Raw genomic sequence first — 23,800 nt, forward strand, 5'->3', positions numbered from 1 at the left:
AGTAACTAGAAAGATCTGAGAACTTTCAGCAGCATTTTAGTTGAATTTTCATCTTTTTAAAGCACATCTCATGATGTATGAGAGTTAAGTTCATAGGTTTCGAACACTTTGATGTTTCTATTTTTTTTATTATGTACTGTGTGGTATCATGTCCATCATTCACCAAATACGTTCAGAAAGCTACATAAAAATTGAAGTGGTTTGGTCCTGTTTGTATTCCTAGTAACTAGTATTTTGAAAGGTAGGAAGAATCTGATTTCTAAGTCTAGTTTAATAGTTCAATAAAGTAAACAAATAAACACAAGGGCAGAATGAAATGGAGAGGGTAAAATAATAGATCAAGCAAAAGGGTAAGAACTCATCCATCTACCATAGATACGCTTTTGGAAAGGGAGAAGTTGAAACTTAAAAGGAACATAGGATAGATGCACATTTATGGTATTTGGTATTCTTCTTTTGGATTGTGCTTCCCCCTAAATGCGTGTAAAATTTTTGTCTCATTTTTAATAGCCTAATTTTCGACTTTGAGGTATTCTGCAAGCTTGCTTTTTCGCCATAGCTATTTGTGGGGGTTACTTGAACTGATGATGCAAATCATAAAACCATGGTTGGTCTCCATTGGAAAATATTCTACTGCCTTTGATGGAGCATGGTCTTACTGTGCTGGGCACAGACAGCACAGTACACACTGGGTGAAGAGATATTTCCTGCCTAAAAACTCTGGTGATTTTTTTTTCTAAACTTGTGTTTGGCTTTGTCGTACTGGCTCAAAACTCAGGACTATATATTATAGCATGTCTCACATTGTTTTCCTTGTCTGCTGTTTTCTTAGTTGGCCAATTACTGGTCTGTTTCAGCACCAATGACAAGTTAGCACCAGCCTGCAATGTTTATTCAAGTAAAATTCACAGACTTTTTGTTTGCCTGAGCACTACAGGACAGAAACCTTTTAGGTTCAAGCAAAATAACATATAGCTCTTCAAATTTGTCTCATATACTTTAGATATTCTTGCCAACTGTTGACAAATTTGAGGCATATTGACAAAGTATCTTAATTTCATAAGGAAAATGCTTTTCTATCCCTTATTTTCCAAATAGTTTACTTAGGATGAGATCCTGTAAACATTCAAAGGATTACCATTTACTTTCAGCATGTGGGTAACTCCAGCAAAATTCAGAACTTACTGTTGAAATCACATCACTCATGCCCACCAAAGCCTATGGCAAAAATTGCATCCACTTCAATGAAACCTGGGAGCCTTGATACTGAATTGGGAGGCTAGATTAATATTTTGACATGATAGATGAAAATGTGCCATCTGCTTTCACTTAAGACTTGCACATCCCTGGATGCCCTGGCTTGCTGAAAAACCCTGAAAAGAGTCAGAAAGTTCAGTTCCTGTTAGCTGGCATTGTATTCCACTGTGGACTGCTAGTGGTGAGCATTAAAGTACCAAGGATGGCTGGTTTTGATCCATGGGGCTCCTCTCCAAACTTCGAATTTGTATAACTAGCAAGGTGTACTTTTGAGATCTATCTACTTAGTCTTTCAGTCCAAGACCTCAAATCTGGACAGAAAGCGCTCAAGTTTACTGTGTTTTATCTTTTTCATTTTTGTGGCAGAGAAATTGAAAAAGTAGTACCAAAGAACTAAATATGATGATAGTTTCTAGAAAGGGGGGCATTTTGTGGGATTGGTTGTTATCCTGGAATCTCATGTTTGGTTGACTTGTCTTGTTAAAGGTGTATAGGCAAGGGTGTGTCGTTAAGCCCTGGTAAAAGGACCCTGGCATATCAGTGTATGCATTTTTTTCTGCTTCCAAAGTAGCAGGGCCTTGCTTCCCTTTGAACAAGACTGTGTGACCTTAAGCTGTAGATTCCTTCTTGTCACCAGCTGAGGTGTTACCCAGTCTTCCAGTTTGGGGTACAGACTGGTGTAATTTGTGTTATTCCTTTGTGAAATAGTGCAAATCTCCTGCTATGCAATTCTTCCCAGGTTTTTGTGGATCAGAAGTGAGAATGAGAGAACTCAAATAGTCTGACATAAATGAGATGCAAGGAAAAATAACTGCAGGGAAAATGAAGGGCCCTGACAGCATTTTTTGTATGTGTATGTGCACATGGGACTGTTGTCCTCTGCCATTAATGAGAGCTGTGCATGCTGCTGGGTCACACACCAGCAATAACTTTATCTTCTGTGAGTACCTGATCACCTTTCTGCCAAATTAACCAGAGCTTGTGGTTTTTTTAATGCTGACTGCAAAGGAATAGAAAATATCTCATCTGGTATAAATCCTGACTGTACTTCTTGATGTCCTGACTTTCTGTCTACAGAACAGCTTTATATTGAAGTGGCACGGCATTTTTTTATCCAGTACTAGAGGTTTAGTGTCTGTCTGAACTGTAGTCTGATATGGAGCATGATGACAGGAGTAAGGGTGGGAACACCGTCACCAACAGCCTCTTCAAAATATTGTCTGGTGCAGTGTATGCATTTTATTTGATCCATTTGGTGGGTGCACAGTTTAATGTCCCAGGCAGAATGGGACTAGGTCAGCAACTGGTATAGGTAGATAGATGTGAAACAGAGATTGAGAGAGGTAGATATAGATAGATATATAGCATGAGGTCTTGATGGATGAGAAATTCATGCTTTAGATTCACTAATCTCAGATGTCTCCTGTCTAGGTATCATCAAATATGTTGCAGTGTATCTTTCTGTAAGGACAAATGCCCACCAAGGACAGATTAAGACCAGTAGATTGGCTGGATTCCTGACTAGATTGGAATCTGCACACAGGTGGTGAAGAGGATAAACTGGCAGTTCTCAGGGGCCCGTTAATGCCCATGGGTTGCTACTTGATTCACAAATGCTATTGCCACACCTTACCTGGGACAGCTCTTAACTGGGGACGATCTGCTAGAAGTGTAGTAGTAGTGCATTAATATATTATGAAAAAGACATTTGCAAATGCCCACTAAGCAGTGTCTCTATACCTATAAAGGCCAGGATGAAATAGAAGCAATAATCTATTTTTTTCTATTGCCATTAAAAAAAAGGAAAACAAGGACACTGTATGTGCATTTGGACTAGAACAATGGGCATCCACCAGCTATTGAAATAATTATTTAAGAGGCTGACAAGAAGTCTGAAGACTACAAGCCTTCCATGGTATTTGAGCACGCTTTAAAATGTTGGCTAGTAGATTTAAGACTTAGGGGAAAACCTAGTCATTTCCTAGGGGAGTGTCTGAATTCAACTCAGAATGTGTCTGTCCAATTCACTGCATCAACAGCTGACAAAAAAAAAAAAAAGACATTTTGATGGATCCTTTATAAATCTGTGATATTCTCCCCATCCCCCCATCCCAACTGACACAACTATAATAGGCAATGTTAACGTATGGTTAGATATGCTAGAAAAAACTGTCCTTTTTTCTGATAAAGGTATTTCATTCAAGGAATTGGTTTAAATTCTACCAGGACAGTCTATATAAACCATATCTCCTGGAGAATGGCTTGTGACTACGCCCTACAAAATACTGTTAAATCCTTTCACATGTAGCTCAATGGCTCAGTTGGGAGAGAAGCTGAGACAACTCCCTAGAGAGAGGTTGAAAGTATCCCTGATCATTTAAAGGGGATGTTAATGATGATCTAGCTAATTATAACAACATAAATATCACCACCATTAGCAATTTCATTTCTTATTATAGCATGGCAAAAAGGAGATAAACAGATTATTTATGCCAATTCTGTGTGAAATGTTATGATTTTTGTGTTTTTATTGGATGTAGTGTTAGAGACACTCTGCTCTTCCCCCATATGCTACCTTCCTGATAATAAATATGTACAGGGTGCTTTTAAAAGCAAACAAAGGAAACTCCCTTTGCTTGTTTGTTTCGTGTGTTTATGGTCATATATCAAAATATCTCAGGCAGAACAACACCATTTTAATTTCCTGCAAGAAGAAAATATTTTTCTGAAGAATGTTCATAGTAATGAAGAGTTTCAACGCAAACATACATCCAAAGTCAAGGAGGGCAAAAGTATTTAAAAAAATAATTTTAATAAGTTAGTACTTAAGAGATGAAGAGCTCAGACTTTCTGTGTAGACAGCCCAAAAGTACAGAATTTTCTGCATAAAATTGTCCTTTTTGTCTGTGTGTAAAATTCAGCTCTTAGCCTTAATTTTCCCTCAGTAATCACAACAGAATTTGAAAAAGAAATATGTAATTTTATATTTACAAGATTGAAGAGGCTAAAAAATTACTGCATTTTGATCTGTTTAATTTTATTATACAGCATTCAAAAAAACTAGTGATGAATATGTTATAAATAGCTAGGTTAGTTAGATAGACAGAGAATTAGGATGGTCTACAAAAGATTATCTGTATAGAGTAGAAAGATAAATCTGATCACTAGGGTTCAGTCCTTTTTCCACTGAAATCTAGCAATATCCTCAGTGCTAGCAGAAGGAATTATTTATACCAAGTCTGTGAAAGGCTGCAACGCGCATCTTTAGAAAACTCAGACTCTTGAATGAGGGTTGCTACTTTAACACATCTGGATATTTGCTGATAAATTTCCATTTTTTTTTTCAATAGCAATAATTAAAATCAAAAATCCAAATAATGAAAGAATCCAAAGTTACTAATTTACACTAGTGTGTAGTGGTACCTCAGATTATAATTTCTTTCAAAACCAAGAGATGCCAAATAGTTAGTTCTTTCCCTACTCAGAGTCCACATCATTTGCCTTTTCTAAACCAATTCCCTGACAGTAACTGCAGATAAGGTTTTTGCCCTGACCTTTATATCCTTCCCAAATGTAGTTGCCTCCACATACCAGTTCTATATCCCACCTTGGGCCATGAACCTTTCCTTGTGCCCCCAGCTGCAACTTCTGCAGACTTTGAGGATTCTGACATGATACCATCTCATACTCCTCTTTTCCTTCCACTAGGTACCTCTTGAGACCTCTCTGCTGTAAGAGTCAACCATGCAACAAGGGAGATGCATAGGTGGGGGCAAGACGCACTGGTCAAGTCCTCTTGTGATGGATATTGCATAAATGACCAGAAATCAGTGCCATAGCTCCATATTCCGGGGCTTTACCTGAGGTTGCCCCTGTGAAAGCACAGCAGACCTGTCTATTTCATAGAATGTATTCTTGTAAGGTATTTGCCTATTGGCAAGAGAGGGACTGTTTTAAAAGCTTTGTCTTCTAGTGGCTGTCACCTGGATAAACAGCAACAGTTAAGGTTCTTGAATGTGTCCTGTAGAGCATTCACTGGGATTGGAGAGAAAGTGAAGGGCGGTGCAGCTGGGAGAGGGGAGGAGACTGGCTCTTGGTGTCATTGAATATCAGGTCTTTTGCATACAGCTTATGTGAGCAGAGGAGCACTGCTCCTTCTGATTGTGCTTTCCTGTAACAACAGGTGCAGCAAAAAGGGAAGACAAGCACAAATCCTGGAGGCCTGTAATTTTGAAGTCAGAGGCCGAGAAGAACTGGGGAGACAAAGTAGGCTGAAGAAATGCAAAAGTATCGTGCATGGTAAAACTTAGAGCAGAAATGCCCTGTAGTTGTGGCATATGGAGTCAGAAAAAACGAGTTTTGGCACGGGTCAACAGGTCTTCGGCAGGAGTCAGCTCCTACTTGCAGGGAAACATCACAGACAAATCTCAGAGGTCAGTTTCTCTTGGAGGGGCAATCCAGACATGTGGAAAAACCATTATGTTTTATTAATGTGTAGTTTTTGTCTTCCCATTGCATCTTTCAAGTATGATTCCTCTTAATCAGACATGAAAGATTATAAGAAAGGCACCTCCCTGAACAGAGCTGCCCATTTTCATTTTGTTAAGCTGAAGGGTCTTGGATGTTATAAGCTTCTTTTGCACTCTTCATTGTCAAGGTGTTGAAACATTTACAATACATTTCAAATGGCAAATGTCACCCACTCACCATCAGTTTTTATTTTCTGCTTGGCCTGAGCAGACAGAGGCACAGGCAGAAACTTCAGTTGTTGTTTCTGTTTCCCTTCTCTCAAGAATTTCACTGCTCAGAAATGCATCAAAAAGCTATTTTTCATAAGCAAGTCTTAAAGCATTCTATCACCTCTTTATAATTTTTTGTGTCTTAATGCGAGTTGCGTGTAGAAAAATGTTTTGGGTTATTTATCTCAAATTAGAAATATGTGTCTTGAGCACAGTTGGTGTGAATAATATTAAAAACAAACAAACAAGCAAAAAACCCAAAAACTCAAAAAAGGAGTTGTTCTATGATGTAACAAGATGTCCAAACTCTGAGGAAATAACTTCTTTTTTAAAAAAATCTATGATGAATACTGATTTGAAGGCCCAGTCTCAACTTAAAATCATGCCCCAGTTTGAGTGTCTTTTAAGCTGTTATTAAAAGCAGTATCTTAACATCAGCAGCACTGAATTATAAATGGTTAGTCAAACAGGATTTTCCACATTAATTTGTTTCTTTTACAAAGTATCATTTTGGATGTTGGTTAATTTCCCCTGTTACTTTTAAGGGTTTTCATTATACAAAGAGAAAAAAAAAAATAGATAAGAAAATTGATTGCATAAAATATAAAAGAATATGCAATAGGCAGAAAATTAGAGAAGGGTACAATGGGCTGAAGGAATCATACTGCTCTTAAACAGATCTGTAAAGGGACCTGAGGTTTGCCCAATCATTCTGTGCACCAGCACTCCCCTAGCACATATATATGTATCGGGGGGGAGGTATGCATGTTACATAAAATACATACATATGGTGATGCATACAGTACATACAGCTAAAACAAAACATCCAAAGTACTACACCACTATTATCATAGATCATGAAACAGCTAACATTTTCCTGGGAACATGAGACTGGAAAAGGAAGCCATATAAGACAAAAAAGTTGGAAGAATATCAGCTCTTCATATTGGTATTCAGATCCGGGTGTTGCACATGCCTCTTCTTCCCTGTGCAGCACTATGCATGTCAGCAGTATCGCTTGGGCAACCAAGGGCTGCTCCTTCTGAGCAGGGGCAGATTTGTCTCTTGGTGTGCTGTGAAATCGCTGGCTATGGAGGCATGGCCCCAGACCACAGGCTTTCATCCCGTCCCCAGTGCCCACCTCCAACAGTGCACGTGCGTGGCAGCTCGAACGATGTGCACCTCTCACTCAGTGTGAAAGCATCTGACTACCGTGTTTGTCCTGAAAATCAGGCTGTGCTGACCTGGTGCTGTAAAACCTGCGCAAAGAAGGCATCCCTGGGACTGCCAGGGCAATTAGTCTGACTGCAGCAGGGACATCCATGTATTATAGGCATCTTGCTAAAGCTACTTCTTGCACCCAGAAAAGATTTCCAGGTGAAAAACAACTTCAGGCCAGTTAGCCTGAGGAAATTAGGCTTGAAGCGGCCCTTAGAGTCAGGTAAGATTGCTTTCTCTTTCTTTCTAAAAAAATCATGGACCAAGTCATCTCAAACCACAAATACCTGCAGCTTTGTTTTGTAATAAAATCAACATTTTCAATAGTGAGACTAAGAGAAGCTTTATGAAATGCACAGCATCAAAAGCCAGTCTTTCATTTCCATCAGCAAACATACCTTTTTTGTCAAGAACCACTAATTTTTTGGGGACTTTCCAAATGCAGCCCGAGCTCAGGTACCTTGCTAAATTGCATGTATCAGTAACAAATTTTACTTGGCTATGTTGTGAGCCATGTTATTAACAAAAGTGCATATGAAGTATCTCACATTGTGAGGGCAACAACTTAAAGAAGTATATATACACACACATACATATACACATACTTTTCCCCAAGAGCCAGTCCCACCTTGTGACTTGACGCTAAATGGTTGTGGTAATGTTCATTAATGGTTTCTCAGACTTTTTTAATATCAGGAAAGCAATCTGCAGAACTTTAAAAAGGCAAGGTGTCTTGTCAGGACACATCATTTCCCAAAGGATGGAGATATTGGAACAAATGGCACCCTAGATCCTGCTATTTCTGAACCGCATCATGCTGCTGTGGGAAACCCGCTCGCAAGGAGCCTGGGGGAAGAACGGAGATGAGGGCCAAAGAGGGAGGCAGCGGAGAGCCCTGTTTCGTAGGGTGAAGGCGAGAGGAGCCAGGCAGGGTGCTGGGGAGGCTGGCAGGTGGGCTGAGGAAGGAGGAGCAGGCGCAGGCATCACCGCCACTCTTCCCCTCACCCAAGCACTTGTATTTTTTCCCCAAAAGAGCTATTTTTCGGTGTCACATGGCTTAGGTGAAACTTTCCTTGAAGTCCTTCAGTCAAGTCAGCCTGCGGCGCCAGAGCAAACGCGAGCCCAGAAGCCGCAGCATACAGAGAAAACCCAGGCGAAGGGCACGTTCCCCCCGCCCCCCCCCCCCCGCAAAAGCCCTGAATTTCTGGCGGGCGAGAGAAAAGAGGGTGTCCAAGGCATCGGTGCGCGGGAAATGGGGCTGCAGATGCAGGCTGAGCTGAAGGATGGAGCGGCAGAGGAGGGAGAGGGAGGAAGCGCGACCCGAGGCGGAGGGGCCGCTCCGGGGGGGCCCCACCGTCGCCCCGCGCTGCCTCCTGGCTGTGGGCGGGGTGTCGCCGCCCTTGGGCCGCCGCCGGGGCGGGCCGGGCCGGGCCGGGGGGATGGCGGGGGAGGAGGAGGAGGAGGAGGAAGGGGGGAGCGGGGGTGTCATGCCGAGAGCTCGCGTCGCAGCCCGGCAGGCCGCGGCCCGACCCGCACCCCGGGGCGCAGCCCTCCGCCGCTCCCCCAGGCAAGCGGCCCCGCATCCCGCCGGGCCCGGGGCACCCGCGCCCCGGGCAGCAGCCAGCCGCGTCCCGAACGGGCGGAGGGAAGGGGGGAAGGAGAGCGGAGCCCTCTCCGCCGCTCAGAGGAAGGGGAGGGAATGGGGAAAGTTTAGTGGAGGGTGCTTGAATCGGGAGTTATCCCTAAAGAGCCTTTCCCCTGATCTGATCCAGAGGGCAGCGCTGGGAGGAGGGGGCGGCGACGACGAACAGCCCTGCAACATCTGTAAAACTTGAAGGAGGCGGCGGAGAGGAGCGCGCGAGACGGAGAAAAGCGAGAGGGACAACTTTTCCGACACGTGAGTACCTCGGCGCGATGTGTTTGTTCCCCTCCTTCGGTGGCTGCCGCCGAGCCAAAACAATGCGGGGCGGTGGCGGGGCTGGAGGGGACGGGCGGCACGGGACGGGACGGAGGGGTTCCCCCTTCCCTACCAAAACTGTTTGGTACCAGGCTGTGGATTTGGGGATACTTTTTTTTTTTTTTCCTTTTGCTCCCTCTCTTCTTTTTCTTCCTTTTCTCCTCCCACCCGTTCTTTTTGTTGAACCAAATCAGAAATGTCAGTCAGTGCGAGTGAGTCAGAAGGGATCAGATTACAAGATCACTGAAACTGATGTCGGACCCGCGCACACACACCCCCACACGGAGGCAGAGGCGCGGGCTGCTCCCCGCGGGAGGCGGGCAGGGATAAAACAACCACCACCAACACCCGCCGGCCCTCCTCTGCCGCCCCCGTCCCGCCTGTGTCCCGTCCCGTCCCCCTGCCCCGCGGGATGCCCTCCGGCCGCGGCGGGGGCCGGCCCCGCTAGCCGCGGCGGCGGCAGGGGAGCGGCGCGGAGACGAGCCGGCAGCCCCGGCCCTCGCCCATGGGCAGCGCGGGGGCTCGGCGGCAGCGGCGGCAGGTACGTACCCACTTGGGGGAGAAGTTCTTTGTTCCCCGGCTCTACTCCGGGCCACTTTCCTAAGGCGTCTCCCAGCGCTCCGGCCCCGCTCCCGGCCCTCTTCCCGCTTCCCTAACTTGGAGGCGGGGGTCGGAGGGGACCGAGGTGTCTAACCCCCAAAATGGCTGTCACGGAGCGCGGGAGCCGAGGGCGCGGGGTACGGGGCGAGGCGGGGGCAGTCCCCGCTCCGGGCCGGGCTCGGCCGGGCACGTCCCGCGGCAGAGCTGCCTATGTGCGGGCGACAGCTGCTGTTTTATTTCCACCCCCTTCTTTCTCCTCGCCCCTACTCCCTGAGCGACTCCCGCGGGTTTTCACGCCCGTGCGGCGGGAGGCCGGCACAAACTTCGCAGGGGGAAAGGCGAGAGGAGCGGGGGAGAATCCGCTGTCACATCTGGCGGGGCGGAGGGGCGCCCGGGGGTCGTCGTTCCCTGCCGGCTGCTCCCTGCGAGGAAGGGGACGGTCGGGTCCCGGGAGGGGGGCGCGGGGCTCCGGCGCCTCTCTGAGCAGGGCGCGCTCGGCCCGCTCCGCGCCGCCGCTGGCACGGGGTCAGGCGGGGGAGCGGGGCGGCGGGACGGGCCCGGCCGCGGCCGGGCGGGAGGAGCGGGGCGGCTGCCCCACGGGAGCTCCTCGGAGCCGCCCCGGGCCGGCACCGCGGCCCGGCCGTGCACCGCCCAACTTTGGAGGGTGGGAGCAGAGCGTGTCCGCCGCGGTTCCGATGGTCCCGTGAAGTCGGTGGGGTGTTGGCGCAATTCCCGCGCCTTCGGACGGGCCCGCCGGCTCGCAGCTGCTAGCGCCCGCTCCCCAACCCGCGCACCACGTGAAGAGAAAAGGTAAAAGGAAACACACGCCCCTCGCTCCCCATCTCACTCCCCAGTTTTGTTTTTAACCCTCTGGTGCGTACTTTTTATCCGGTCCTGCGGGTACGGTGTCCATGGCCTTCTGCCAGTTTGTATGTAGATATATTTATGTAAAACATTTTCTCTCAGCTCCTTGCCAGCTGTTCCACATTTTCCAGCTGCCACTTCAGTTTGAAATGACGGACTGTACGGATCTCAAAGAGCCTTTTAGTCAGAGGTACGGATAGCTGTCTGTTTGATACACAGTGTCACGTTTTAGAGACTACTTCACTAAAGGAGCATTAAGTAGCAACCCACGGCAAAATGCTCCTCTTCGTCGCGCCCCTGCTACTTCTCGCTTCATTTCCAAGCCTCAATAAACATGATTTTTTTAAGCTTCAGCGTGCAGACTTCGTTTCTTTTGTGTGCGTGCTGCAGAAAAACTTGGAAGCTGAATTTTCCAGAGGCCTTGAGACATGTGGCTGATTAAACCAACAAACATTTTTAGGAGGGCACAGCTGCCTCTCTGTCCCTCTGTGCTGTAGGTATCTGTTTTGAAATCGTTTAAGTCACTGGAATAGTGAGAAATCACTACGTTTCTCTGTATTCCAAAATTGTTTTTGGTGTGGTGTTCAACGAGATTATGGACTGAAATGTGCCAGAACTGGCCTTAAGTAGTTTGAATATTTGTGCAATTGCATTGTAATTTGGGAAGGTGCCTCACTGATTGATTCCTATAATTATTTCATTTAGGTCCTTTATTAAAAATTGATAATGATCTGACAGTTTCTTAATTATATATGTCATGATTATTTTGAAGGAAGACAAATGCAGTGTTTTAAAAGTAAAGTAACCTTAAAATGTAAAAATTGCCATCTTCCCACCGCTGTATTTCAGTTGTGGAAATATATATTAAAAGTAATGGTGAATGAGTTTAGCAATGTAAACTGTAGGCAGCCTCTTGAGAGTTTGTTTATATAAGGAAGGTTTGGGTATAACTAGCTAGTATGTAAATACTTTCAGTTTTGTGTATAGCTCAATTCTAAAAGCATAAATAATAGTAACTATGAGAGAAGGCTATTTTAAGGACAGGGAATTATTTCTTTAAAAGCAGGACTATTTGATTTTGAATGAGTAGGAAGAATGAGTAAGAAAAGGACTCAGCGTATGTGTATTCTTTTAAGCAGCAGTGGAAGCAAAACTGTGGCTTAAGGTGCCAAAGTGAATGCACTCTTGCATTCTGGTAATAGCATATGGTTTTCAGCAGGACATGATGTTTTACAAAGCTTTTGTGTAGAAATACTGCAAAACAAAGACATCACCTGCATTTTCCTGCATAAGTGGAGTAACATTTTTGTCTTGAGAAGGTGTGCAGTGGCCAAGAAAGAGCTATTACTGCTATACATAATGATCAGTTTTGAAAGATTGTTCATTTTCAAACACAAACCCAGTTTGTAGCTAAGAAATTAAAGTATCAATGGCCATAAATGATTTTTTTTTCTGAATTGTGTTGGAAAAACTAAAATACTGAAGTTTGGAGACATCAATATAATTTATTCATCTTGCAGATTACTCGAATTTTTAACAAGATTAATGTATGCACTGATACTGACCCATGGAAGTTTCAGTTACACTTCCTGCCTCGTTTTGGGGAAAGCTATTCAATTACCTGCACTCCTGTAGTGCATTTGAATTCTAGTCTGTGTATCAGAGGAAGGAATGGCATATTTTTTTATTGCAGAGTGTTAGTGAAAAGTTAGTCATCTTTGCCTGATAAATAAGGAATTTGAGGGCTACTAAAGCAGGGTTTATTTCACGTTATGGAAGGAGGCATTTTAATGATCAGTGTTGCATGTGTTTAACTATGTGGAGGCAGAAATGTACAAAGAAAAAGCAAACTTGAAGGAAAAGTGAATCAACGAGTCATGAAATCCTCAGGAAAACCTTAGTAATGGAATGTTAATGCTTTTAGACTATAGTAGATTACCCTAAAAGTCAGGCTTTTCTTCTTTATGCAATTGTTGTAAATCCCTAGCTAAAGAATACTTTGAAGAAAGCTTTAGTTTTACTGGCAGTCATATTCTGTAGTAATTCTGGTTGTTTTGGAAGGTTCACGATATTTTCTGCCAACTTGCAGTTAGGCAATTAAAATGCTAAAATGGCTACAGAGGAAGCTTTTTATTCAACAAAAGGTTCAGCTGTAATAATGATTTCAAGTTGTCTTTTAACCACAGGTTTTATAGACATCCTCCCTTTAGACTCTGTCATTTTTATAAGGGAATTGATTTGTTATACTTTAAAATCAAATAAAATGAGACAGAATAAACAAAAATAGGGCATGGGTGCTGCTGCAAACTTTTCAAGTTCTTTCAGTGCATTTTTCATCTTTACTTTTATTTGATAGGTCTGTGAAATAGAGCTGTAGACTGGCAGACTTTAAATGAAATTTCACACTTTGATGATTTTTTTTTAAACTTTGATATATTGACAGCAAAAGGAGCTGCAAAGCTTTTATATAACTTGAGCAGTAACGCCAAGCAGCAGTCAAACGTCTCTATGCATTTGTGTTTAACTGCAGAAGAAAAACATGTCCATGGGCAGTAGAGGGTTCTTATCAACTCCCTAATCCCAGATCCCAGCAAACCTTGAGGGCATGCCTCAGATCTTGCTGAAATCATTGTAGACTCTCACAGTTTGCAGATTAAATATGCTATGTGTTCCTGGCTCCAACAACAGTTTTATGAGCTCACTAAGCTTCCTGTTTTAAGATCCTTTTCTGAAGTTTTTAGGAGCTGCTAAGGGCGATGGTGTCTATGGCAAGTGGTACTTGTTAATTTAGGGACACTTCAGGTATTTCATTCTGTCTGTAAAAAGATTCAAAATTGCTATTTTCAAATAGAAGTCGAGTTTCACCGAAAAAAAGGAGCTCCTTTAAAGAGGGATTCTGTTGTTTTAATGTGTTTGTCAGTGCACAAGGTGACAGAGTTTATAAGAGGCTTGATTTGGTTTATGGGGCTCTTTAAAACGAGACTTTTTCAGTTGTAATTCTAAGCACAATGCAGCTTTTAGTACATAATTTCTGAGCCTCTTTTAACCAATTGTGTTTGTAGCAGCTCATTAAACATACCTTTGAAGTTCTTGTTCTCCTTTAGGTCTCAAGAAGGGAAAATAAATTCTTCCAAGAATGAATTTCAGTGAATCAGGTGGTTAACCCTGGGATTTGTTGACCCTTCTGAACATACAGCTTACCCCTCACAATTCAGAGTCTGGTCTTTTCTAGGTGCTAAATAGTTAACTCTTATATTTTATTCACTGTGATCATGTTTATGTATTTGGTGTAATAGTTTTAATTTAAAAGGAAAATACTTATTGTCCAACAACATGTGTCATTATTCCCGAGAGAACTTGAGCCAATTTTGTGCTTAAAGGTTATTCAGTGAATGAAATTTTGAAAGCCCATTTGTCAAAGTACAGCACGGTTTCTGTTAGTTTTCAACCCCCAAATTCATTGTCCGCATGGCCCAGTCATTAGTCAGCAGTGTATTAGTGCTGCCTTCAGGCAATGCTGCCCAGCACTTCTTCGCACCATTATAGCTCTAAAAGTGTACTCTACCGACTGGTAGAATTACTGCTCTGATTTCCGCTTGGCTGGATTTGAGGTAAGTCCCCTCCCTACCTTCCAGCTCACTCTAATCCCTGCTTTCTTTAAAGGCTACTTTCTTCAGAGATTTAGGGGAAAACTTTCTTAAAGATTGTGCTGGCATCATACTGTGGTTTTGTTGTGGTATCCTCTGTACATGTAAATTGTACCTGCCTTACCTTGAAAGTGTATTAAATTGGCTGCTGATCTGAAGAGTTGGTTTCTCTCTCTTTAGGAACAGAATAAGAAACGAGACAATACGCTCATGTTAAAAACCTCTGCGAGGTTATTTAGATTACAACAGGGACAAAGGAATTGGAATAGAATGTGTTTGTCTCTAAATAGTTCCTGAGTGTCAGAACTGATAATATCAGAATCCACTGCAAGGAGATCTGATTGAATAATTTTCTTAGCTGAAGTTGCCACTCAAATGTCAAGTTATTTTTAACACTGATCATCAAGATGATTAGTCCTTTTAAAATATTTATTCTTTTTTATTTTTATTGATGCTCAGAATGTTGCTGTATTTTTTTGGTATCTGATATTTAGTTCAGGGTAAAGTACCCAACAGACCTTTTGGTGGTTTAGAGCTGAACTTTCCCCAGCAGTGTTTGCTGCTTTGTATGAGACTCTCTTTTCTTTGCATACAAATCTGTTAATGTCAAGAAAATCAACTGCGTGTAAAGAATACATCATCCAGCTGCCCAGAGAATGAAGCCTTCATTAGATAAGATGCATGAATACCTGAAACTGAAGAGTCAGAAACGCAGATCAAGTTAGTGTCAGTTCAGTACGCTGTTCTGAACCGTGTATATTAAAATGAAATCCTAGCACTACCGATTCTTTACTGTCAGGATGTAGTTTGGTGGGGTTTTGCTTGGCTCTTCAATTTACTATGTCTAGGAAAATAATACAGCTATGTAATTCTGTGATTACACTATTTTAACAAGGATAGTGGATTGTGAAGTAGATTGTGCATTTGTAATGCAGCAGTTCAGAGTGGTGCCGTTGTGTTTTGTCAAGTTACAAAAACACGAAGGAATCTTGATGCAATTTTCCTGCTGTTATGAGACAGGTGTAAAACCTAAAGTAAACTTTAAAAGCTGAAGATAAAGTTTTATAAAGTACCTTTCACACTTGAAGTTCTTCCTGGATATATGGAGATTTCCTAGCTCTTTTATGTGTTAAAACACCTGTGTTGGGTTAGAATATGAAATTCTGGATGAAGGCGTCCCTTAACCTGAGAGTATGCTGAGGACATAAACAGGCTTCCAGGAATGGGACTGTGATCAAAACATGGCACTTTCAAAAAACATTCTACTTGATTCCTTTGATCTTGTTTTAAAATGCTAATTGTAAAATATGGAATACAGTCTATTCTTCTTTCATTTGCATATCATAAGTTGGGAACAGAAGGCACATCTTTGCAATGATGTACATTAAATACATTCTTCCTTGAGCTCAGTTCATGTATAGATTGACACTGATATATAGATCTAGTTTTGTTTCTAAGGAATCTTTCATCTATTGGAATTGATGAGATAAAATAAAAAGTGTGAAGGAAGTGGTCATTTCACTGAAATGTTGAGCTCCAGTACTTGAAATTAGAGTATTTCTGCATTTTTCTGTCTTAAGTTGTAGTGACTGTTTGACTGTGGTGCAAAGCACATCCATTACAGATGTTTGTAATTTGCTTTACCAAGCTAAGAAGGCAAAGACAAGAAGGCAAAGAAAAAACCCAGCCTCTATTGCCACCATAAATGCCCTAGGAACAGTGTCAGCAGAGAAAGTCATAGAGTTGTGTTATCCACACAGCATGTCTTGCCGTTGTCCCTCTCCCTCTTCTCTAAGAATACTCCTGGCCTTTCAGATCTTGAGCATATGAATGAACCAAAATACAGGTTTCATAAAACAAATGTGTTGCCAAAGGAAGTCACTGCACTGTTACTTAAGTTTGTTTTGGATTTAGTGCTGCTGAATTCCTGAGGAAAGATGGGCAAAACCAGAGTATAGGCATGGTAGGGAAGTTTGAAGTGTCACCCCTCGTTGTAACCTATTGCTACAAACAGTACAGTCCACAGATTTTTTTTCCTTCCCCCTGTGCTAATTCTTTTACAGCTAATCTTATTTTGACATAATTAGCAGAGTTTTTACTGCTGCAGAATTTGAAGCACAAGAACAAGTAGGATTGCAAAACAAGCAGTAACACAGCTTATTCTGAATTTCTGAAGAATATTAGGTAGTTTAATTGGAAGGAGTTCTGATTCTCCAGGGTGAGTGCATTACTAGTTTTAGACACACCTTCTTCCCCAAATATATGGAAATATTTGGAGACTTGAAAGTTGTGTAGCACTTTCTGTTTTTTAAGAAATAAATGTTATTCTTTCCATTGTATTTAGATGGTTTGTAACAGAGTCATAAAAGGAATAAAGGAAAATCAAGACCATGTGATAAAAATAACAAATGCTTAAATGCAGAGTTAATGGCCTGATTTGTTTTGTGTTTGTTGTGAGGTTTGTTGGTTTGTTTTTCTTAAAGTTTAGTTCCTTATTGTAAAGACTCTCAGACAGTGAATTGATTATAAAATTTTACCTCGGAGAATATATCATATTTGAATTGTAAAACCACTAAGTCTGGGCTCTGTCTCCCTCAGCTTTGTGTTGCATGTTCCCAAACAGCAGCTTCTGTGAGAGATAGACTAGTTGGAGATGGACAGTTCGACCTGAATTCTTCAGTGTTGTTGTCCAAGTTATGTTCTGTTTGCTGAGTGTGAAAATGAATCATCTCTTTCCTGGCAGAAATCTGTTTTCTTTAGATACAGAGTTTAATCTGTTGAAGTAATAGTTTTAATTGGGGTTATACTTATCAGCTTTTTAAATCCAAAAAAACAAAAGTAGATGTAATCTACTTGTAAGGCTGTGTGGTTGATGTGTATTTAAAGCAACTCAGGTGGTGCTTCAGTAGAAAGTGCCACTTATTGGTACTATTTTATGTATATGTTTAAAATAATTTCAGAACTTATAGGTGTCTTAGTTTATCTGTAGCCAAAATACGTAAGCAAATATATAATACCGCTAGAGTCGAGAGACTGTTAAAATCAATCAGTGTACACCATAGAATATTTTCGCACTTTGGATCTTAATCACGAGGGTGCTAATAGCACTGGTTTGCCTAGCTGATTGCCTTTGTGTTTGTGATCCTCTGTTATTGTTGCCACAAGCTATTTAACCTATCAGGAGCAGATCAGATCGTCATTAACCAGGCTTTAGGTCTAGTTGTTTTTCATTCTTTATGGGGGAAAAGAAATCAAAGGGAAGTAACAAGGAAAAAAACAGCCAATAGTAATGCAATTCTTTCTTTCTTTCTTTCTTTCTTTCTTTCTTTCTTTCTTTCTTTCTTTCTTTCTTTCTTTCTTTCTTTCTTTCTTTCTTTCTTTCTTTCTTTCTTTCTTTCTTTCTTTCTTTTCTTTTCTTTCACTACTGCATTTATAGATCATTCATATAACTGAAATGAAGATAGGTATTGTGAAATATAAGATACCTTGCCCTCCCCCCACACACTGATTGTTTGTTGTGGTTTTATAATGTGGATATAAGACTCTTTGTGCTGTTTATATTAGTCTTATTGTGAGTAGTTGTCTCAACAGGGAGGAACCTAAATAAAGTTTACCCTGGAGTAGTTAATGAAGGTTGCAGAATCCTGGTTTAGCTTACAAGGAATTAGGAAAGGATAAAACTATTCTAAAAATATACAGGTTAGTTTCTATAGCTATTACAAAAGTGGTGAGATATAGCAAGAGGTTAATGTTACATTTGGGAGATATTTCTTAAAATGTCTGAGTGCTTGAACATTTTTCATCAGGTTCTGTCAGGGGTAACTTTGTCAGTGCAGCTTTGCCAGCAGGTTTGATAGAAAGCAATAATGAAATCTAGGTGGGTTTTGGAAGTTAAATGTACCTGAATCAAGCCTGTATAAATCAGTGTGAAATAGCTCCCGTATAACAGCTTAAGATTGTCTCATATAAATTTTGCATTTGAATGTAGCTGAACAAGATGCATTTTTTTTATCCTTAAATAATCCCAAGGAACGGTGCAACCCATGTTGATAAAATTGATAAAGGGTCCTTTATGGTTGAGAGAGACTGTAATTTCCTGATTGTTCTTCGTGCCTCCCCTTGTGTTTTTCACTTTCATACAGTTGTGCTGTTCAAGATGTATTGTATCCCCAAAGACTGCTTCCAGTAGTGTGGATCAAAGTAGTACCTATGAACACCCTAACTATCCAGAGTCATTTCTGAAAAATTAAACATGCTATGTTTGCCTGCACGCTGATTGGGGCACTCTGGTTGCTGATAGCAATCAGTATGAACTTCCCTACTGCTGATGTAATGATGATGAATGCTGTGACACTGCTATTTCAGACAGCTCTTCTCAGTGGATGCAAACCACTTGTTAATGAATTGAATACAACTAAAGCAGCATCAAGTAAAGGAGGGAAAGGTTTTACTTGTTTCTTTTTTATTTTTTTAATTCAACATGATAAAAGATACTCCTTAAAAAATTAAAATAAAGCAAAGAAAGGCAGAAGTTTTAAGTTCGCAAGAAACATGAACCAGTCTTAACATGCAAATTGAGAATTTTAAATGCTTGCACTTCAGCACTTTGACCAAAGCAAGCAATCTTGTTGAAGTCAGTGAGCCTATTCCTAGCAATAAATATCTGCATTTTCTGGTCTTTAAAATTAATGTATGCAGTATAAATAAAATGATTTGAAAAGCAGTTCAGAGAAGAGAAGTGATACAGAGTGAAGATTTCTTGGAAAATTGAAATGTGTGTTCAGAAAGGATCAAGTTTCTTGTTCTTCCAAGCACAGGGCTGCTCCACTGGTTCTGGTTAGTTTGGACTGTGAATAAGTGGACAAAGAGATGTGAGTTTTTTCTTCCTCAGTATATTAATATGATCATTTTTACTACCATAAGGCACAATTTTATAACCAACATACATAAGGACCAGAAATTACATAATATTAAGTTACTTGAAAGAATTTTTTGGTTCGAAATGAATTTCCAACATATTGTGATTTATTGACACTCCTTTTAAAAGAGACAGTTTTCCTTGTTTAACTAGTTCATTCCAGTAGTGTGTTCCTAAAATTCCTCCAATATAATATGCAACTGGGGAAGGTTTGCATTTATATTTTAAAAAGAGGAGACACACCTGCAGGCAGGTTACTGTTTTGAGAGGGATTAGGTTTAAAATGGGGATCTGGAATTAATTGTGGAGTGGGTTCAGGCTTCAGGGAAATTACAAAAGGTTCAAGCATGGTTGAATGGGAAAAAGCCATGAATGTTTGCTTTCGGGAAGGAATGTTTATCCCTCTATTTACCTATGGTTGTTCAGGCTTTTGCCCATATACTGTTATAACATTTTCTTGCCTTTCATATGCACATGGAAATGCTGGATAGCCAATGAAACTAGCTTTCAGGTTTTTTGAAACTGGGACTCCTTGCTGTGAATAGATACAGGCCTGGAGGCAGGAACAGGAAAGTCACTGACCCACACGCTGGAGAGAGAGACACATACACCCTAATATAAGCCACCTTGTATTTTAGTGTGGAGACATGTCAGGCTGTCTGATTTTTAGAATGCTTTTTGATAGGGGTTAACAACCAGTGGAAAGAAATCTTTACATAACCTTGGACTTTTTTTTTTTCTTTTTGGTGAACTTCAGCTCCCATATTTTGGTACAGTTCCTCAGAGAAAATAAAAATCAGCCAAATTTAAGGAGAATGATTCTAGAAGATGTGTGTCTGGCTTGTGTTTTCAACTTAGTCTTAAGGTAGTCTTCAGGAAAAAAAAAAGATTTTTGGGGGACCATATTGATCTCCTGATGTCTGCTTCCCTGAGGAGTATGCTTGGCGAAACATAGCAAACTACATCCCTCTAGTTATTCGTCCTGCCATCCCTTCTGGCCTTCCATGCCTTCCCAACCTTGCGTACCACCGTTGATGCACCACTTGGGGTTTGCTGGATCTGCAGGAATTCTTGCAGGTGTCCGTGCCGTGTGTGTGTGTGTGTGTGTGTGTGTGTGTGTGTGTGTGTGTGTGTGTGTGTGTGTGTGTGTGTCAGGAGCAGAGGAAGGAAAGCACAGGAGGAAAGGCCTGCAGCACCAGGGCCATTGGCTCGTGGTGCAGGGTGCAGAGCTGAGTAAGAAAGTTTACTCTGGTGGTGTTCCCTCTTTCATTCTGACATGAATAAAAGCAGCCTTCTAAATGTAAACTGAGTAGACATGAACCAGAACAGATGAACCAAGAGCAGATGTTTATATTAGTTCTTGGCCAGTTCTGCAGTTTTCTGTCCAAAAATGTAAGTGCTGCTTTAGGCCTCTGTTCTATACTGTGGTCCACACCAGGTAGCATAAAACTGAGAAATGATAGAGACGGATGAAGAATATGGAATTCTGTCTGCTATTCTTTCCTCCAGTAAAGAAGATGACCCCAAAGCACCAGAAAAATCTCATTGGCAGGCTGTTGGGAAAAGAAATAAAGTAGCCAGGAGATTGGATGATGTCAGTCTGACCAGCCACATGAATTGCAGATGACCCAAAGATGCTTTCTGTGAGATTAAGGCCATTGTAATTCCTTAAAGTATCTGCATTACCTTCCTTTTCTAAGAAGTGGTAGGATTATTTTGTAATGGAGATCCTGTCATGATGGAGAGGGGAAGGAGGTGGAGATAAATGAGAGGTGGGGATAAGTGAGGGCTCCTTGCACATACCTGCATAGACATCTGTGTGGCAGGGGGCAGTGGAACCATTTTAGATACCTGTCATTATTTTTGTGATCTCTTCCCAAATGGTTCATGCCACTCTCCTGGCCTAGTGGAGGCAGAGTATGTGGCTTCTTCCTTTCTAGTTGAATAGGGAGTATAATTGCTTCCTTTTCTGATTTTACATTAAAATCAACCTGCTTGTGAACCAAGGACCAAACACAAAGGGGGATGAGTTCTGCAGCTTTATCTTGCAAGTTTTCAAAGTCATATTCTTTGATGTAAATGAAGATGCTGTCTCAATAGCAGTCTTGGCCCTTAGAAGGCAATGGAAGAAAAAAAAAAAACACAGCTGAAGATGTATAACATTTCAGTTCCTTCAGAGATGCATAGAAAATAATTAATTTGAAAGAATGTTAAATAACTCAAAGGTGGTTAGTCAGAGGATAGGAGGGTACATTGAGGGACTCACTCATGTGGAAACTGAGTAGAGGCAGGTTTTGGTGTTTATGTGGCCAGGGATGCATAGAGAAAACAAACATCTTTCTCTCAGTGTGGGGTGAACAGCTTGGCAGCAGTGTCAGCCTTCCCCCTTTCTACTAATGCAAGAGACTGAAAAGCTAGATATTGGAGCTAAATGACTAAACTGGAGATGCATTTGAATGAGGTGTGCAAAGGGAAAGAGGGAGAAGTCATATGAGAAATTTGGAAAGGTGCTGTTTACAAAGCTCATGTGAGATCTCTCTTCAAGGAGACTTGTGCATTGCTGGGTAGAAGTCAGGGCTGTTGCAAGTTGAATATTGTTAGATCTCTCCTACTCTCTGTTTGAAGACACCTGACATTCCCCTTAGTGTTCTGGTAGGAAGTTGTTTCACAGATCACAATAATATTTATAGCACTTTCACAGATAGAACTTGAGAGTAGCCTTACAAGTCCTCTTCTGTGGCAGGCAGAGCTTTGTTATTCCTGGTTTTAGCAAGCGAGAAATTGAAGGGAACAAAAATGACTTGCGAAAGCTTAGACAGTAGGTCAGTGGCAGAGAGTCTCTGAAATCTAGCACAGTTCCTTGGCTGTGCTGCCTAGCTAAATAATGATTCATTTAGTGATTGGGCTCTACTTTGATCCCTACTGTATAACAATGAGGCTTTGGAGTGTTTTATTGTACTATTAAAAAGAACTCCTACTAGGAAGGTGGGAAGGGGAAGGTTTATTAGACAGCTGTGTTTGTGATGAATTGGCTTTGTAGCCTTTTTTTTTTTGTTTGGTGTAGTTTCTTCTTTTTTTTTTTTGACAGAATTTGGGAAATAGGTTGCTAATATAATTACACTTCATTATACTTTGTGGCTTTTTGAAACCTTTTGAAAATTTTGTTTAAATGGTGTCCTAGAAGAGTGTGACTTCCTTCCATTTTAGACCCATTTGACTACCAAGCAGCGTTGCCCAGAGCAGAAAACTAATTATTTTTTGTTGTTGTTGCTGCATAGATTCATATTCAAATTACAAAAGTACCAAGTTACTTGGTTCTAAGCATGATGTGTGCTGAATATTGATGATTTGCATAAAGCTTACTTGGACAGACAGGTGTGCATCAAGTTAAGCTGCAGACTGGTTCTTAATGTTTGTGTCCTTCACAGCCTAAGATCCCTGCAGTCTTGGGGCCTGGTGTGCCTGCACTGCTGCACAAGCAGAGATACCCTTTTGCAAGTTTTTGGGCTTCTCATATTTCCATCAGGAATGTAAAATATCTGAGAAGAGGGAGAAATTGTTTGTGGGGTATTAAATGAATGTATCACTGGAGATGACACTGAGAACATCCAGGAAAGGCAAAATAACCAGATACACACCTCTACAGAGCTTTTTATTTCCAGCGTTTTCATGCAAAAGAAAGTGATCTCATTATCTGCCACCAGCAATAATGTTTGTCTTTCCCTGTGGTTTTCGGGGTGTTTCGCCAATACAATTTTGTTTGAGTTAGATTTCTGAACAAACAAAGTGAGAGATGTTTACATGGGTAACAAGGTGTAGAGATAGACAGGATAATTCCTGCTGCAGTGTGTTCCAACACTGTGAATGTTGAAATTTAAATATTTGGCTTCTAGAGTCAACATGAAGGTCTGTCTTGATTTTCTTGATCTTTTTTGTTTTCTTTTTTTGCCTTGTTCCAAAGTGCTCTGGGTAGAAGAGAAAAATACTGTCCTTTTTTCTTTTTGCATCCGTTAAAACCCCACAAAATTGAAAAAAATTGACCTACCTATCAAACAGCATAGTGGTTTGTGGTGTTGATTCTCTTTAAAGGCAAACATGCCTAGTTTTGGTGTTAGTATTTCTTTAAATTCCTCAGGAATTCATGCATGCAAACCTGATTTGATGAGCTTACAGAACTGTGAACTGCTAATTCAGTTGTGCTCCAGGCTCTTCTTCAGGTGAGAGGGGTGAGAAGACTTGGGCTAAGCTTTCAAACAGTCTTTAGAGTTCATGACTTTTGTTTCACTCAGGTATTAGTGCAAGGAGAGCTGAAGTAATGAGAAGTCATCATGGAGGCGCAGTCCCATAGCTCTGCCACAACTGAGAAGAAAAAAGTGGAGAATTCCATCGTGAAATGCTCCAGTCGAACAGATGTCAGTGAGAAAGCTGTTGCCTCCAGCACAACTTCCAATGGTGAGTAACAGCAGGGATTTACTAGCAGCCAAACTTACAGTAATTTTATGTTCTCTGCATTCCTTGTGAATTGAGCATTTGCACCTGGATCAGTGTTTGTTCTACATAAAGGCTAAAGAAAACGAACGGAGGAGGGGTGGTGGTGGTG

The 23,800-nt window shown here is 41.5% G+C and overlaps 2 protein-coding genes across 5 annotated transcripts in view; both read left to right on the forward strand.

Annotated features, from left to right (window-relative positions):
* The first annotated feature begins 8,685 nt into the window (after window positions 1–8,685).
* Window positions 8,686–9,853, forward strand: LOC119696082. Its single transcript, XM_038125603.1, has 2 exons — window positions 8,686–8,781; window positions 8,987–9,853. The coding sequence occupies exons 1-2, from the start codon at window positions 8,702–8,704 to the stop codon at window positions 9,825–9,827; spliced, it is 921 nt and encodes a 306-aa protein (XP_037981531.1). The 5' UTR covers window positions 8,686–8,701; the 3' UTR covers window positions 9,828–9,853.
* GLI3 (GLI family zinc finger 3) overlaps window positions 8,802–23,800 on the forward strand; it is a 206,784-nt gene continuing 191,785 nt past the window's right edge. For 2 of the 4 annotated variants that reach the window (XM_038125572.1, XM_038125589.1), the window contains exons 1-2: window positions 9,577–9,712; window positions 23,490–23,652. In XM_038125572.1, the coding sequence (XP_037981500.1) occupies window positions 23,529–23,652 (124 nt within the window). In that variant the 5' untranslated portion in view covers window positions 9,577–9,712; window positions 23,490–23,528. Of the gene's footprint in view, window positions 9,112–9,576; window positions 9,713–10,445; window positions 10,582–23,489; window positions 23,653–23,800 lie in introns of those variants that run through there. The other 2 variants (XM_038125584.1, XM_038125579.1) reach the window with 2 other exon arrangements.

This window comes from Motacilla alba, chromosome 2 (genome assembly GCF_015832195.1).
Source record: "Motacilla alba alba isolate MOTALB_02 chromosome 2, Motacilla_alba_V1.0_pri, whole genome shotgun sequence".
Classification (NCBI taxonomy): Eukaryota; Metazoa; Chordata; class Aves; order Passeriformes; family Motacillidae; genus Motacilla; species Motacilla alba.